Genomic DNA, 17,068 nt, shown 5'->3' with positions numbered 1-17,068 from the left:
GCGATTGGCTGGCAACCAGTCCAGGGTGTCCTCCGCCTACTGCCCAGAGCCAGCTGAGATAGGCGCCAGCACCCCCCGCGACGCTTGTGAGGAATAAGCGGCCAAGAAAATGGATGGATGGATGCTTTATCTGTAGGGCGGGGGTGGTTAGCAAGTCTGCCTCCCAGTACCGGCCTTCCTGGGTGGAGTTTGCATGTTCTCCCTGCGTGGGTCTTCTCCGGGTACTCCGGTCTCCTCCCACATTTCAAAGACATGCATGGCAGGTTAATTGGGCGCTCCGAACTGTCCCTAGGTGTGGATGGTAGTCCGTCTCTGTGTGCCCTGCGATTGGTTGGCAACCAGTTCAGGGTGTACCATGCCTACTGCCCATAGCCAGCTGGGATCGGCTCCAGCGCGCCCGCTGCCCTGGAGGAAAAGCGGTCAAGATGGATGGATCCATCCATGCATCCATCCAAATGTATGGATGCATGGATGCTTTATTGTAAAAAAAATTTTAACAATGCAAGTTGGAAATTCGCTATTTGTATGTTTCCATAAGTAAGTAATAATTTCTTAGGGTCATTTATCTAAATGACCCTAAGAAATTATTACTTACTTATTGGCAGTTTTAGACAGATAATATTCAGGTTTTACCTTTTTAAACAGGGAGGCACAATGATACCTAAAACTCGACCAATCAGCTTTAGTTTTTGATTTCCAAGCTTTTGCCCAAGCGGCATCTCTTTCCTTTTAAACGTTGAGACGGCTCACAGGAAAACCAGGGATCAGAGCGGCCTTAAACTATATTTGCGATAAGGTGCATGTTCATTGATAATATTAGAAAAAACATCATAAAATATATCCAGGCGAGTTCCACATGGTCAATAAGGAAAAACCTATTCCAATAAAAATTCCATAAATCATGATGAAATGCTTGCTCACAGAATGTTTAAAATCACGCTTAAAAACAATTTGTGGCCGTGTTTTGCTATGTTTTGATTGCCTAACTGTAGAAATAACACAAAGGTTATCATTTGCAGATCATTTGCAAAAATTCCAATTTCTGAATACTTAAAAGGAGCATTTGTTAAAAACATAAAGTATGGAGGATTTAGTTGTTTAGTGTTTGGACGTGTTGGGCTACTAATTAAGTGTGTGAGCTCAAATGAATCACAAATTAATTTAAAATGGTCGGAGACAGAAAAACTCCAATCCAAGGAGGGCTCGACTGCGACCATTTCACCCACAAATGCGGCCAACTGTATAGCCTGTGCTGGTGAAAATTTAATCCAGTCGCACGGCGCGGGTACATGTTTTGAGTGGTGCAACGGCTCAAAGGTGAGCCGTGATCCGTATGCATCAAACGCCACGGTTCGGGGTTCGAGTCGTACGTAAGTAGTCCACAGAACGTGCTGGGGAGGCCAACTTCAAAATAAAAGCCTTCCAAGTAATACATTAACATCGATGTAATTACCTTGTTATTTTTATTTTTTTTCCCAAAATATATTTGTTTTTTGTTTTTTTATATATGCAGACACAAAAAACACACACACAAAAAACAAAAACATGGCCCAAAAGAAAAAAAAAAGACTGATACTCGCATTCCAAAAACAAAAATTACTGTTTCAAAATACAAATGCTCTCTTGACAATAGATGAAATTTCAAGTCCAACATAAATTAAATAAGGTTCCCAGATCTTCAGAAAATAATCGTCCTTATGATTCAAACGACATGTCAGATAGTCCAAGGATATATGGTTGAAAAAGATCTTATGCCATTGTGTCTTTGAGGGTGCGTGGTCGGAAATCCAATTTACCAGCAAACATTTTCGAGCACAAAAGGTAAGAATTTGATAAAAAAAAATATATTTGTTGGTAACAGCAGAGCCAACAAGTCCAAGAAAAAGAAATACAGGATTGCAAGCCAAATCAACAACAAATATCTTATCCATTTCTTGTCCAATAGTAAACCAAAATTGTTGTATTTTTGAGCAAGACCAAAAACAGTGTGTGAGTGTACCAATTTCAATTTTGCACTTTAAACACATTGAGGAAGTGTGAAGCTTAATCTTGTGGCGCAGGTGAGGAGAGATATGGCTTTTTAGGAATCAGAAAATAATCAATTCTTGTGGATGACTTTGAAACATTTGAGAAAAAGGTGTATTCTTTATCAGTTAGGTGCTGAGCTCTCCACACATCAATATAATCCATTTCCTCACAAAATGCATTTACCACCTTTGCATGAGAGGAAAGGGAAGATTTACCAGGCGGGGATTTATCCACAATTGGATTAAGATGACAATTAAAATCACCTCCTATTATAGTATGTTTTGAGCCAATATCAACTATTTTTGAGAATGCAGAGGACAGAAGATGTGTTGGATGTCCAGGTGGATTATAAATATTCAGTATTGAGATTTCTTCTCCTGACAAAATCCCCTTCAAAATCACATAAGAACCAGATGCATCCTTTATACAGTCCAACATTTTGAAAGGGACCTTTTTCTGAATGAGAATAGCTACTCCACGACTTCTTGAAGTAAAAGATGAGAAATAAACTTCACTAAACCCCCCGTACTGCAATTTTAGATGTTCAATGTCATTTAGATGGGTTTCTTGCAACAAAGCTATTTGTACATTCTCCTTTTTAAGATAGTTCAAAACTTTCCTTCGTTTCACAGGTGTGTGTATTCCCGTGACATTCCAAGTACACAATTTAAATCCGGACATGAGAATAATAAAAATATGCAAAGGCAAAACGTTTGTCTATTATCAAAGTAAATGCAATATTAAACTTGGGCGTTTATTTTGAAGACACAGCGCCTGGAAGGCATCGTGGCTCAAGCTGGCCAGCTTGACTCATCCTTACGTGACTGTCGACTTCCAACATTAACACGACACCACCTCGAAATTATATTTAATTGCCAATTAGTGTTGCACGGGGTACCGATACCAGTACCGTAGCTCGATATTTTGGCATCAAAAATGGCTCGGTATCATTTCGAGCCCCTTTCGTGGCCGGGAAGTGAAACTTTGGTTGGCTCGTGAGGCGGCGTTTGGCGGGCGATCTCATCAGCTACTCTGATGGGAAAGCTTGCCGCCCTGTTTGTTGGCCCCGTGTGCCTTTGTTAGCACCCCGACGAGGCTGGGGTTGTCGCGTGTCGTGGACAAAGGCAATGTTCCCTCTAAGCTGTGCGCCTGCGCAATCACGCAGTGCTCTCACCACCTCAGCGCACAGCAAATGTCTTTCAGCGCAGTAAAAAAAATCCTAACCTGCAGCTGTATTTACTGTTTGTATTTTTTATATTAACTTCCTATAAGCACATTAAAACTTGAAAAATGTGACAAAAAAGCTTAAATGCAAGGGGAACAGCCATGTCGTGTTGTGGGATGGAGCGGCTCCGTCCAAAGTGAACGGGCATCACGTCACTACGTTGACGCCAGCCTGCGCGCGCGTACCACGGACACAACAGGACATGTTCTGACAAACCAGCATACCCGTCGAAGTAGAATACCTCACACATCTGCGCACGCGCTACGCATGCGCAGTAGGCAATTACGTCATCACGCTGTCGAACTCGTCGGAGCAGCATACCTCGGCTGACAAGTAAGTAAAAGTATGCAATAACTGATTATTTAGAACTGCATTTTACTTCGTTTTGTAATTTATTTTATATAGTGAAAGTATTTTATTCAGAGAGTAAGTTTTGTTCTGCAGTTAGCGTCGTGGATCACTGTGCGTTATTATTATGGCACAGCGGCAGTTAGATGCTTGTACTGTAATACACTTATTCAAAAACAATTTTGGGGCTTCACTAATGTGTGTTTTTTCTTCTTATTTTAAGGTGCAATGTGAATTCTGTCTGCGGTGGACACATGCTGAATGTGCAGAATAACGTTTTTAAGTGTAAAAAAAAAAATGCAACTTAAATTGCTGACTTGCTACAGCCATCGTAGTTTGGAATCTTTTGAGACGTAGGTTGTGTAGTTTTTGTCACTTGATGTTTTTGTACTTTTAGCAAACTGGCAACGTGTATTGTAGTTTGTACATAAAATATGTTTCATCGTCCTGCATCGGTTTTCATTTTGAATTCAACAATAAAGCTCATTTTTTTCGAGTCTTCTCAAATGTTTCTTTCAAAATTAAGCAATGGTGTTCCAACTGGCAAATTCTCTCACAGCCTGCAAAATCTGTTCAATTAAATCTAGACAATTTTCTGTCATGTAGACAACTATCATACATAATGGTATCGCTGGAGCCAATACAGTATTTTGTTGTTTGATTATAATGTTGCCTTTTACATTAATTAGAAATGACAATTGTGTCACCTAGTGGGCAGTTCGTGTGCAAGTCATTATAATGTGCATTCAGCCTCAGTTTGGTGAGGAAACTGTCATCCGCGCCTGCATATGGTTTTTGTTTGATTTATTGACAACAGTTTGTTTTGATAAAAAAAATGTTTTCGTATGACGACCCTGTGCACATACAGTGGCATGAAAAAGTATCTGAACCTTTTGGAATTTCTCACATTTCTGCCTAAAATCACCATCAAACGTGATCTGATCTTTGTCAAAATCACACAGATGAAACAACAGTGTCTGCTTTAACTAAAACCACCCAAACATTTACAGGTTTTCATATTTTAACAAGGATAGCATGCAAACAATGACAGAAGGGGGAGGAATAAGTAATTGAACCCTCTGCCTAAGGATACTTAAAGAGCAATTGAAACCAATTTTTACCAAACAATTTAAGTCAGGTGTGTGCCCAATCACTGATGAGTGGCTTAAAGCTTCCCTGCCCACTATAAAACACACACCTGGTTAGAATTGTCTTGATGAGAAGCATTGTCTGATGTGCACCATGACTCGCTCAAAAGAGCTGTCGGAAGACCTGCTATCAAGAATTGTTGGTTTGTATAAAACTGGCAAAGGATACAAAACCATCTCTAAAAGTCTGGATGTTCATCAATCAACAGTCAGCGAAGTTGTGTACAAATGGAGAGAGTTTGGCACTGTTACTTCTCTCCCAAGGAGTGGCCGCCCACCAAAGATGACGCCAAGAGTTCAGCGCAGACCACTCAAAGAGGTAAAAAATAACCCTAGAGTGTCTGCTAAAGACTTACAGAGATCACTGGCACAGTCCAATATCTCTGTGCATGCATCAACTATATGTAAAACATTGGCCAAGAATGGTGTTCATGGGAGGACTCCACGGAGGAAGCCACTGCTGTCTAAAAAAAACATTGTGGCTCGTTTAATGTTCGCAAAAAGGCACTTGGGCACTTTACAGAAGTTTTGGCAAAATATTTTGTGGACTGATGAAGCCAAAGTTGAATTGTTTTGGAGGAACACACAACGTCATGTGTGGAGGAAAAATGGAACAGCTCACCAACATCAACACCTCATCCCCACCGTGAAGCATGGTGGAGGGTGCATCATGGTTTGGGGCTGTTTTGCTTCCTCAGGGCCTGGACAACTTGCAATCATTCATGGAAAAATGAATTCAAAAGTTTATCAGGATGTTTTGCAGGAAAACCTGAGGCCGTCTGTCAGACAGTTGAAGCTAAAAAGAGGATGGATGCTGCAACAAGACAATGATCCAAAACACAGAAGCAAATCGACTTCAAAATGGTTTCAGAAGAACAAAATACACGTTCTGGAGTGGCCAAGTCAAAGTCCAGACTTGAACCCCATTGAGATGCTGTGGCATGACCTCAAGACAGCGATTCATGCCAGACATCCCAGGAATCTGACTGAACTACAGCAGTTTTGTAAAGAAGAATGGGCCAAGATCAGTCCTGATCGATGTGCCAGACTGATCTGCAGCTACAGGAAGCGTCCGGTTGAAGTTATTGCTGCCAAAGGGGGGCCACAAAATATTAAATGTGATGGTTCAGTTACTTATTCTTCCCCCCTTCTGTCATTGTTTGCATGCTATCCTTGTTAAAATATGAAAACCTGTAAATGTTTGGGTGGTTTTAGTTAAAGCAGACACTGTTGTTTCATCTGTGTGATTTTGACAAAGATCAGATCACGTTTGATGGTGATTTTAGGCAGAAATGTGAGAAATTCCAAAAGGTTCAGATACTTTTTCATGCCACTGTATGTGCACAGGGTCGTCATACGAAAACATTTTTTTTTATCAAAACAAACTGTCACCTGAACGCAGCAGTCAGCAAAATGAACACAACGGAATGAGACGCGAAGACTTAAATCATCTAAAAATACAGAAATTCATGCAAATCGTTTGTGGGAGCGCGTTGGCATATTGTCCTCTGAAGTTTTAATGTGGCTCTATAGTTGGCCTTATTTTTTCTTGACTAGTAAACTAAGGCAACAATGTGCTGTGGTTGCCCATTTCAGCCATCAAAACAACATACCGATGTTACAATCAGCCGTCAGAACAGCATGCTCGTGTTAAAACTAACTATACATATGCTTCTTTGGTAGCGCTAGTGTTTTAAATATGCATCTGTGTTTAGCCTAATTGCAGTGTATTATTATCATTTACGGGATCGTCGTAACGTAGGAATGCTATTCTGACTACGTATGCTAGCCCGATAGAGGCAGCCGTCAGATCAGCATACGGGTATGCTGATCCGACGAGGTATGCTGATCCGACAGAACAGACACCATTCCCACTTCACTTACAGTTTTAATAGCGGTTTGTCTGCGCACACAGTTGTTCTACTGCAGTTTCAAGCATGTATACATGATACAAACACTCAGCACTGACGGGACTGCAGCGACACGCAACCACGCCATTCAGGAAGTCCAAATATGGGCGTAGTTTGCGAGCCTCTTCACCGAGGCTCTTCACGCATTTCAGAAATTTTCACGTTTTAATAAATTACGTTTTCCATTATTTTTGAGTGGACGATGTGGGCCCATATTTATAAAAAATGTTTTGAGACTTTATTATGCCTAAAATAACCTGTGATTAAAAACAAGTAACAAACTAGGGCTGAATCTAATCGTCTGACACATGATGTACAAGTGGTTTGGATTTTTTTGTAACATACATACATCATGTAATTTATGATCTCAGGTTTTGGACAGGTGTAATACTGGTTTGGCTGCCATGTGCATGGCTGATGTCAAGATCTTACTGTATATAAATGGACTCAGTTAGGTTTACATTTCACAGCTAATTTTATGCTGATGGCCTTTGTGTTCATTTAATTGTTCATGGTTCTGACAACATGATGCAGACAAGTCTTTGAATAGCCCTCACAGATATAGCTTATAAGAGAACATTTATATATGCGTTAATTTCATAACAATGGAATGTGCATGGAGCGCTTCTTGCAGTCTCATTGGTACAACCATACGCCACACACGGCGGCATTTCACTGTGGAGACAGTAAATTAATGTGAAAACGCTGCGGGAAAACGAATATTTTCAAGTTTTGTCGGCTTAGTGGGTGGCAATGTAAGATGGCTGCCGGTGGCTTCACTTATCACTATGGTGATATAAGTGGCATTGTGAGTCTATATATAAGTCTGTGGATGTCACTCACCGTAATCCATGGATTGCTCAAGTTTAGGTGAATGCACAGTCACGTGGAAAATTATCCATGGGCATTGGATGAGGTTTGTACGGCTACTTCCTGGTCGTCGCCTTTGCATGGTTTCATTACCTTGGATGTCGCCTGTCCTCATACACTGGATGTGGTTCTCGGTCCTTCGGAGGCTCCTCTGTGAGGTTTGGTTTCCAGGGTCCTCGTGATGTCGCTGGTATTCGGCGTTCCGTGCTGTTAAGCACCGCCTACTGGCAGTCGAGAGGGACGAAATAGAACGAAAGTTACGAATGTAACTATGGTTCTATGAGTCCCGAACAACTGCCAGCATTGCTTGTCACTCAGAGCCCTCGTGTGTTTTGCGCGAGAAGATTTTGAGAAACTGTGCTCCGGTTCCCGTCCCATTTTATACATGGGGATGATGTCACCCGGAGCTATGGAGTACATGTCCCTTTTTTGGGATTCTTACTCGAGTGATGCATGCGAGTGGGGGGATTTCCGTGCGGTTAAGCACCGCCTACTGGCGGTCGTTCGGGACGCATAGAACCATAGTTACATTCGGAACTTTCGTTTTATTTTATTTTCATCAGTTACTTGAGTTTCCATATAACCCCTTGTCAAATACTCCTGGTTGGGAAACACTGCATTAGACAACCTAATCCAAACTAGTGTTGAAGGGCCAGATTTGACTGGTTCTAGGCAGGCTAGCTAGCCCCTTTGTATTGAACAAACTAATGTTCACAAAAGCAAAGCCTTTTTTCAATTTCTATTCAAGTAATATAGAATAATTGACCTGTTTTATTGCAGTCAAATATTTTTCCATGTCATTTTTCACTATGCAAATTGAGACTATACATTACAAAATACGGTCATGCTGTATCTCGCCCAAACAGGGTGCGACCAAAACCTGTGTGGTGCGACCAACTTGGTCGCACCAGTGCTACCAGTGCAAAATTTTGTGTAGAGCCCTGCCAAGTTAAAATCGCCGACAAGAAGTATCTCTTTAAAATAAACAGCATTGAAAGCTGTTAGAAGTTGACAATGCAATCACTGGTTGCTGACGGAGGTCTGTAATCTACTACTTTATAGAATGCCCTTTAGAGAGTTTGATTCTATGCTAATGCTAGGAATTCAAACTGTTTACTAAAAGACAGTGATGATAGTACATTAACATGAAATTTGTGTTTGACATAAATGGCCACACCACTACCCTTCCTTTAGGCGGTCACAACAAAAAACATTGTAACCCTAGATTAAAATATTGTTTGGAATGCATTTGGTCAAACAAGATTCAGACAAAACAAGAACATCGCAGTCAAGTGTGTTTACCCAAATCTTAATCTGATCCAATTTCGGGAGATGACTTCTCACATTTTTGTGAACTGTACCTACTTTTAAACTCGAAAACCACAACTATGAAAACCACACTGATCCCCTGAATCCCAAATTATACTTCCCCATGGACCGTTAACTCCAGCATCCCTGAATATACCTTACCAGGGAGGCAGAGGAATCCGATCCCTCGTTGGGCTGCTCGGAAATTGGCTGGCAGTGAATAGGTTAACCTTCCCTCTGCTCTGTGACAATGGCCTGTGGGAGACAAAAAAAAAAAAATGTGATGGCACACATACTTCTTTATTTAACAGCAATTTACCATGGGTCCATAAGACCCATGGTAAATTGCTGTTGGATTTACATTTCACAGCTAATTTTATCCTGAAGGCCTTTGTGTTCATTTAATTGTTCATGGTTCTGACAACACGATGCAGACAAGTCTTTGAATAGCCCTCACAGATATAGCTTTGAGAGTCTTGTATGTACTGGACTTGGTCCAGACTTGACCTGAACCGCAGTCAACGATTTGAAGATACCCGATCTACAGCAAAAATGAAGGATTTGGCCTCACTGGCTATTGGAGGGGATTGTATGACCATCTAAAACTTGCAGGACTGTGGCGCTCTAGGATCGGTTGCCTGCCCGTGGTAACGGATTATACCGCACTGTACTCATACCTTGCCACATTCAACTTATTTCAATTAAAGATGTAAGCCTAAACTTTATATCTGGATTGTTATATTTCAGGTCCATTTTGGTGGTTTGTAAAACGTGCTGTGCAAACAATTAAATCTCTATTCACATGGCATTGTATGCCCTCGACCTGTTTATATGGCACGTATGTTCTGCTCAATTTTCTTAAAGAGGGCCCTGTGTGTTTTCAATCTGTTTCTTTGCAACTAACAAAGTATGTATGATTATTCTATCAGGTGTTTTACAGTAGAACCAGGCTGGCAACTTATCTCCCTGGACTTGATGCTCTGGTGCAGCATATTGCCAGCACCATTGGCTTCTCTACCATTGGATCCTCTGGCTCTGGTGATCTCAATGTGACAGAAGCCTCTTCCAAAAATGGTATGGCATGGTTTTTTTCCGTTCTCTTTTTCACATTTTAAATACCAAGAGAATTAAAAGGCTGCTATACCAGCTTTATTGACAAGTTCTTGTTTTTTTTTGTTTAGTATGTATGTAAACATCCCAAATATCTAGACCAGAGTAAAAAAGTACTGTGGTTGCGACTGACAATGTCTAAGTACATTTGTTTGTTTATTTCTGTTTCAGGACCACATGCATTCACTATGGAACCTTACGATGGCAATGACCAGCTTTACTTTATGCCCAGTAATGTAGGGTCTGAATGTCATTTGCAGATTTCAGAACAAAAGATGGGACTGACAAAAAGGATGGTACCTGATCTGCTGCATTTCCCATCGAGCCCTGAGAGACGCATGTCTGGACTGTTTATCAAAGAATTTTTTGTAAGCAGTACGGTATATTGCAGTGCTTGGATTAACATAAAAACAGTTCTGGCAGTTCATAACTCTCTGTTCTGATGTGTATTCCAGCAAGCACGTTCAATATGCTCTTAGTCTAAACTTGAAGCCTGAGTTGACTTCCCCTGAATTTAATAATATCTATCCATCTATACCTTCATACATATATTATTGACGCTTTTTCGGAGTCGAGGGCTGCAGTTGTAGCAGGGAAGCCTAGACTTTCCTGTTTCTAGCCACTTCGACTTGCTCCTCAGACGGAATCCCAAGGCGTTCCCATGCCAGCCGAGAGACATAGTCTTTCCAGCGTGTCCTGGGTCATCCCCGGGGACCCTGCCAGTGGGACATGCCCGGAACACCTCTCCAGTGGGGCGTGTAGGAGACATCCGACCCAGATGCCCGAGCCCCCACAACTGGCTCCTCTCAACGTGGAGGAGCATTTCGGATGACCGAGCTTCTCACCCTCTCTAAGGGAGAGCCCAGACAGACTGCGGAGGAGGAGGATACTCATTTTGGCCGCTTGTATCCAGGAACTTGTTCTTTCTGTCACGGCCCACACATTGTGACGATAGCTTCGGATTGAAATGTAGATTGACCGGTATATCGAGAGCTTTGCCTTTCGGCTCAGCTCCTTCACCATAATGTACCCATACAGAGTTCACATTAGAGTAGACGCTCCACCGATCCATCTGTCAATCTCCCGCTAGCTGTGTATGAAAGATGTCTCGCTGGAGAAAGAAAAGACAATTTTGTTTCTAACAACAGGGCAGAAACAGCGTGTGGCACTTTAAGAGATAGAGTGGTACAAAACCACTTCAGCTGATGCCGCTAGTGCGGCTGCCACTACTGCTTGCACAATGTAGGGATCGAGATGTGAATAATAAGCCACAGGTTTGAGCTTAGCACCGTGAGTTTATAATAAAACTGAAGTCATAAACCCTTGTTTGGCATCGACTGTTTGAATAAATGGCTTAGAATATTCAGCCAAAGCTATGGCAGCGGTGTCTGTTATGGCTTGTTTCAATGTGTTGAATGCAAAATTTGTTTCATTTGTCCAATTGAGTTTGTTATTTAGAGCCATAGAGTCTATAAATCATGTTTTGCAATGGCTTTGCTAAGAGGGCATAATTCACAACCCAAATTTGGCAGTAATTACACAATCTCAGAAAAGCCATCATCTGTTTTTTAGTGGTAGGTTTGGGAACTGTCATTAGAGCAATTTTCCTATCTGGCTAACTGTTCTTCCTTCATACGTGAAAGTGTGTCCCAAATAGGCCTATTTGACTTCCACAATTAGAGTTTATTTTTTGATACCTTATTTCCTGTTTTTGCCAAATAGTGTGAAAGTGCAATAGTGTCAACCTGACATTGCCATTGCATGGGTGATTTGACTAAAACGTCGTCCGCATACACAATGACGTGACTCCCTTCCGGTGGTTCAAATTGGGAAAGCCGGTTTTCTATTGCTCCTGAAAAGATAATTGGTGACTGAGTTTCCTTGTGGAAGTCTAGTAAATGTCAATTTTTGACCTTTGAAGGTAAATGTAAACCAAACTTGAGCTTCCTTTGGTAGTGGAATGCTAAAGAATACATTACTTAAATCAATGACAGTGAAGTATCGAGCTTTTGGGTTTAATGTGTTTAACAATGTATGTGGGTTTGGTACATTAGGTGCTCGTGGAATTACAGCATTATTTACTGCACAGAGATCCTGACTTAATCTCCATCCTTTTTGACTGGAAAAATAGATGTATTACATTCAGATTCAGGTGCAAGTATTAAAATGCCTACTTCTTTTTAAGAGTATCAATTATATGTTTTCTTTCTTTCCATCAGGCTTAGATGGATATTAATTTGTGGCTTGTAGTCTGTCTTATCCCCTGTCCCTTATCTGAACTGGTGAGGCATTTGTCATAAGTTGAACGTCAGCTGGGCCAATGCTCCACAGTGTGTTAGGTAAATTTGTTAAGGCCTTTATCTTTATCTCAGTTAACAGGCTATATCACTCACTTTGTGGTGGTTCAATATGCACTTGTGGATGCAATGTGACTCTAAGTGTGAGATTGAGTCTTGACCACCCAGTAGAGGGAGATACTTCTAGTTTATCTCCATTTTTAATCCAATCTGTAATAGCGGACGTGAATCGGGCAAAGGTGGCATTATCGCTTCATTTATTTGTTTGTGCTTTAGTTATAGATATATGTCTAGCTTCTGACATTAAATTAAAAACACTCATGGGTCGACTGCGCAAAATGAGGTAGGACCATTAAAAACGAGGTACATCACTTACACTAGAGTTGGACCACACTTGAGTAAAGCTTCCGTGTACTGTTTGTCTGGGCCTGGGTTTTGACTATATCTGACTGTCATGTGTAAGTTTTCCGATAACATGGTGTCATGTGTGGCTATGACATATTTTTTTGACATAAACATAATATATTTTGCCGTTTGAGCTATATCGGCTGGGGGGAAATCCAAGTTCCACTAATAAAATGGCCAATCTTCAGCTTCTTTAACCATAAGCGGAATTTGATCTAAAGGGCAATGTTCCACCTTAAATACAATAAATATTGCTTGTAGGAACTACAGCTATAGCTCCATTTGAAGCATATCCAATCGGCCCAACAGATTGTGTGGGCATTGTGTCAACATTACAACTTGTCGGTCTGGGTCCCACTATAATCTGATTGACTCACTCAATGGGGCAAATATTGGTCTGACACTGGCTCCTGTTACAGTTACTGTGCATTTTGATTTTGGAATATGGTTTCCCATATATTTCCAATATACTGGTTTCCCTCATAACAGAATTCTCTGCTCCTGTGTCTGCTGGACAAATCATCGGCTTGTCATTTACATAAACTAACGTTTCTGGTCTGACCTTAGAATGTGTGTCCTCAACTGCTAGTTGAACGTCAATTTGGTATGATCTGGCATGATACCTCTCAGAATCACCAATTTCTCCACTGTCTTGCTGTACACTTCCCGTACCTTCTTGTCTTACAGTAAGTCATGCTGGACTTTCCGTACGACTTTGACACCTGTCACAGTCATGGGCTAAATGGCCTTACCTGTGGCAGATGTAACAAAGTCCCTTCCTTCTTTGCTTCTTCTTTCCTGTCCTCTCTACTCTGATAGTTTCTATCTCCTCCTCTTGCATCAAACTAATTTCTGTCCGTCCTATAATTACGATAACTCTGTCTTCTTCTAGTTTGGTCAGTTCAAATGATGTAAGTCTCTGCTCCCTCCTGTAGATGAACTTCTTGTGCTTTCTTTTTAAGTTTGTCTTTTGCTACTTTCTTCGCAAGTTTGCATGTATAGCGTGAGTCATAAATTCATCTACAGAAGCCGTGGGGAGAGTAACCATATTACGTTCTAACCATGACTTTAACCATTAAGGATTGCTTGTTTAAATTGCTGGTTAAATGGGTCATTTGGGTCAGCATCCTCAGCGATGCCACTGTTAGGTTTGAAGATTGGATAGAGTTTGGCTCTATATTCTTGTACAGATTCATTTCTATTTGGTTTGTTCTGACCAATTATTGTATAATTTGGACACTTTATGAACACTTGGCGCATATTTGCAAAAATGGACTTGGGTTGATTCAAACTATTCATAACTTCATCTACCGGCATGATGATGTCATGATTATCCCCCGCATATGGACGCCACTGTCCTTTACATTGGTGCCACTTTAGTCCTATGATGTGCATAAGTGCTTGCTGCATTTCTGGTCCATTAAGATAATAACTCTGTTGTACGTCAATTATGCCCTGAATACATCCTTCCACATTATCAACTGGCTTCGGGATGTGTTCAAGGACTCTAATCATTAGTTCTCTAGTCCAGGGTCTATGCACTTAAACAGTCTGGTTGTTCATCTTCCCCTGCACGTGGATTAGCAACTTGAATGAGGGGAAATGTATCACTCAGGATTCTCTATAACTAGTGGTGTTGCCCCCATTACTTTATTCCAAGCCATTTCAGGTCCTTGACCTCTGCGAATCATTCTATATGTGGGTGCAACGAGAGCTGTTGGCTCTGGAGGACAATATACATCATAATTTGGTGGCGGTATTGTCGGATAAAGTTTTTCTATTTTAGGCTTAACTGTTGTATTATCATTTTGCAATGGCGGTTTCACTTTTTCTTTAAGCTTATCACTTGTCACTTATCTGGGATTCTTTTGATTGCATCTAATTCTTGTCTTACGTTTAACCCTGTTTGCTTACTTGCTTGTGTTTCATCATCCTCAGCACTGACAATATTAGGACCGTTTGTTTTCTGCTTCTTTTTTCTTTGCTTCCTCATGCCATACTCTGGCTTGAATTAATTGTTTCCTTGGCTTATCTCGAGTACGTTGTTTTTGGCGATCATGAATGGAGAATTTTCTCAGTAGTTCGCCTGTTTCTTTTACACTTGCCTTTTTACGGTCAAAGTTGTATCGCTTTTCCCATTTCTTTAAATATTTTGTACTACCAGGGAACTTCTGTTCCATTTCTTGATCAGGTGATTGTACTTTCTTAATCATAACCTGAACCTTTTCCATTATCCTTTAGTTAGTAGTCACAAATACAGAATGTGAGATTTTCTGTAGAAATGCTACGTGCCTGTTCACTATCTCTGATGTCAAGCTTCTACCGTTGACCCTGAGTCAATCGTCGGACATCAGCTGGGTGTTTAAAATTCACAGATCGTGAACAGTTTTAGATCTTCTTTAAATACTCAGCAGTCACACAACTAAGTAAATACTCACCAGTCACACAACAAAGTCAAGTGTTGGTTCGAAGTCTATTCAGGCCTGTCTCTGTTCTCTTTTCGGAAGGCACATTATCCGAATCACGCTATTACGACCGATTGTCCACTTACAGAAGTTTCATTATCTGCAGTCGTGTCCTTTTGACATTAAGCACAATGTCAAGTCTCATACTGAAAATCGTCAGACTCTGATTTTCCATTTACAGAAGTTACGTTATCTGCAGTAGTGTCCTTTTGACTACAACTTGAAGTTAGAGTCTCATACTGAAAATCCTCAAGCGTCTCGGTACCACAAAAATGAAGTCCCTTGAGGATCGTGTCACCTCTTCTGGTTCAGATGATGACTGGAACCCGCCACGGGATGATTCAGGAATGAGGACTGGCCCCTGGAATACAGAGGACCTTATACTTGCTGTGCACCGTCTTCAGTCATTCGTCCTGTCTCCCCCCGCAATTGATTTACGTCATATCCGGCTCAAAGGACCAGATTAAAATGTCAAGGGAGAACTGCACTTCCTCCGAGACACAGTCCTCGCCCGGACAAGTCGTTAGTTTTTAGTAGTGCTGTCAAATGATTAAAATTTTTTATCTGATTAATCACACTTTCTAATTTTGATTAATCACGATTAATCAGCTAAATTACTTGCGTATTCGCGTAATATAAAATAAATACAAAATACCGTAATATTTTGACATTAATGCATTTTATTATCTGAATGTCATTTGCAAACATTGATTAAACGCATGTACGCAATTGCACGCATGCGTGTATTGCTCAAAACGTAACAGTATCATATCAATTAGGTACGATTCAGCAATTATTAATTAAACGCAAATTACTTTTGTTTTATCTAAAGTCCCGTCGGCGTGTTTTTTTTAAAGCGAAATTTACCAACGAGCACACCAACTGGAGTCATCCCGCTCATTTTGGAACAACAGGCGTAGGAAATGCCGTACATTGACCGAATCACTGACCTACGCAGTCTTCAATGTAACCATCCGCCGTTCAAGGCTCAAGCTCAGTCAAAAAAAATAGTGCGATTAATATGCGTTAATACGTGATTAATGCGACATTTTTCTGTGATTAATTAATCTATTAATGCTTTAACTTTGACAGCCCTAGTTTTTAGACAAATAGACACGCACCCTTGAGGAGTCACTGCTGGCGCCAGGAGAGCAATGAAGGCCAACAGTGTATCGGTGCAACAATCTCTCCCGCCTTTAGTTGTACGGGAGCTTTTATTGAAGATCATATGGTATTACAACTAGTGTTGTTCCGACACCGATACTGATATCGGCAGAGGTGCCGATACTGCATTAATACAGTGGTATCGGTATCGGTGACTACTCACAAGTAACATGCCGATACCATTAATTCCAAGGCTAATATAGGATTTTGGATGCAGCATCTTGTCTCTTGCTGGTGCACGACATTCACTGGTATGTGATATGTTCACTGCATGCCGCATTACTGCATTAATCTGAACCAATGGCAGGACAGCTTTTTCATGTTGAGGAAAAAAAACCTTAAGTATCAGTATGGTATCGGTATCGGCCGATACTGCAAAGCTGGGTATCGGTATCGGGAGCCAAAAAACGGTATCGGAACAACACTAATTACAACATCATAATCAATACATAGAGTACATAGAAAACATCTGAGACTGTTTATTAATCGGAGAAAAACATGTTTGCGTTGACCACATCTGTACCTTTGCACGGCCTTGGTCCGGTCCTGCTCTTTGTAAATAAGCGATTGCCAACCGCAATCGCTTGATTGAACCAACCGTTCAACCTGACCCAATCCCAATGACATGGACTGTAGACTGAAAAACAGTGTGGTCTATGTGGTACTGAAATGATATTATGATGGATATTACTGAATATATGTGTGTACAGAATGTGTTTGAAATCTTTTCTCAACAGCTCATTAGCAAGCTCTAGAGAAGCCTGATAACGATCCTCAACTGCGTTGGAAT

General features: G+C 41.0%; 1 protein-coding gene across 6 annotated transcripts in view; it reads left to right on the top strand.

Moving 5' to 3' along the window:
* LOC144030661 (methylmalonic aciduria and homocystinuria type D homolog, mitochondrial-like) overlaps positions 1–17,068 on the top strand; it is a 167,251-nt gene that overhangs the window by 34,042 nt on the left and 116,141 nt on the right. For all 6 annotated transcript variants that reach the window (XR_013287312.1, XR_013287313.1, XM_077537134.1 and 3 more), the window contains 2 exons: positions 9,767–9,911; positions 10,119–10,315. Coding sequence is in view for 4 of the 6 variants with exons in the window: in XM_077537134.1 (XP_077393260.1) it covers positions 9,767–9,911; positions 10,119–10,315 (342 nt within the window). In the remaining 2 variants the exon portion in view is untranslated. The remainder of the gene's footprint in view (positions 1–9,766; positions 9,912–10,118; positions 10,316–17,068) is intronic.

The sequence above is a fragment of the Festucalex cinctus genome, chromosome 11 (genome assembly GCF_051991245.1).
Source record: "Festucalex cinctus isolate MCC-2025b chromosome 11, RoL_Fcin_1.0, whole genome shotgun sequence".
NCBI lineage: Eukaryota > Metazoa > Chordata > Actinopteri > Syngnathiformes > Syngnathidae > Festucalex > Festucalex cinctus.
This window is presented reverse-complemented; position numbering and strand designations above follow the sequence as displayed.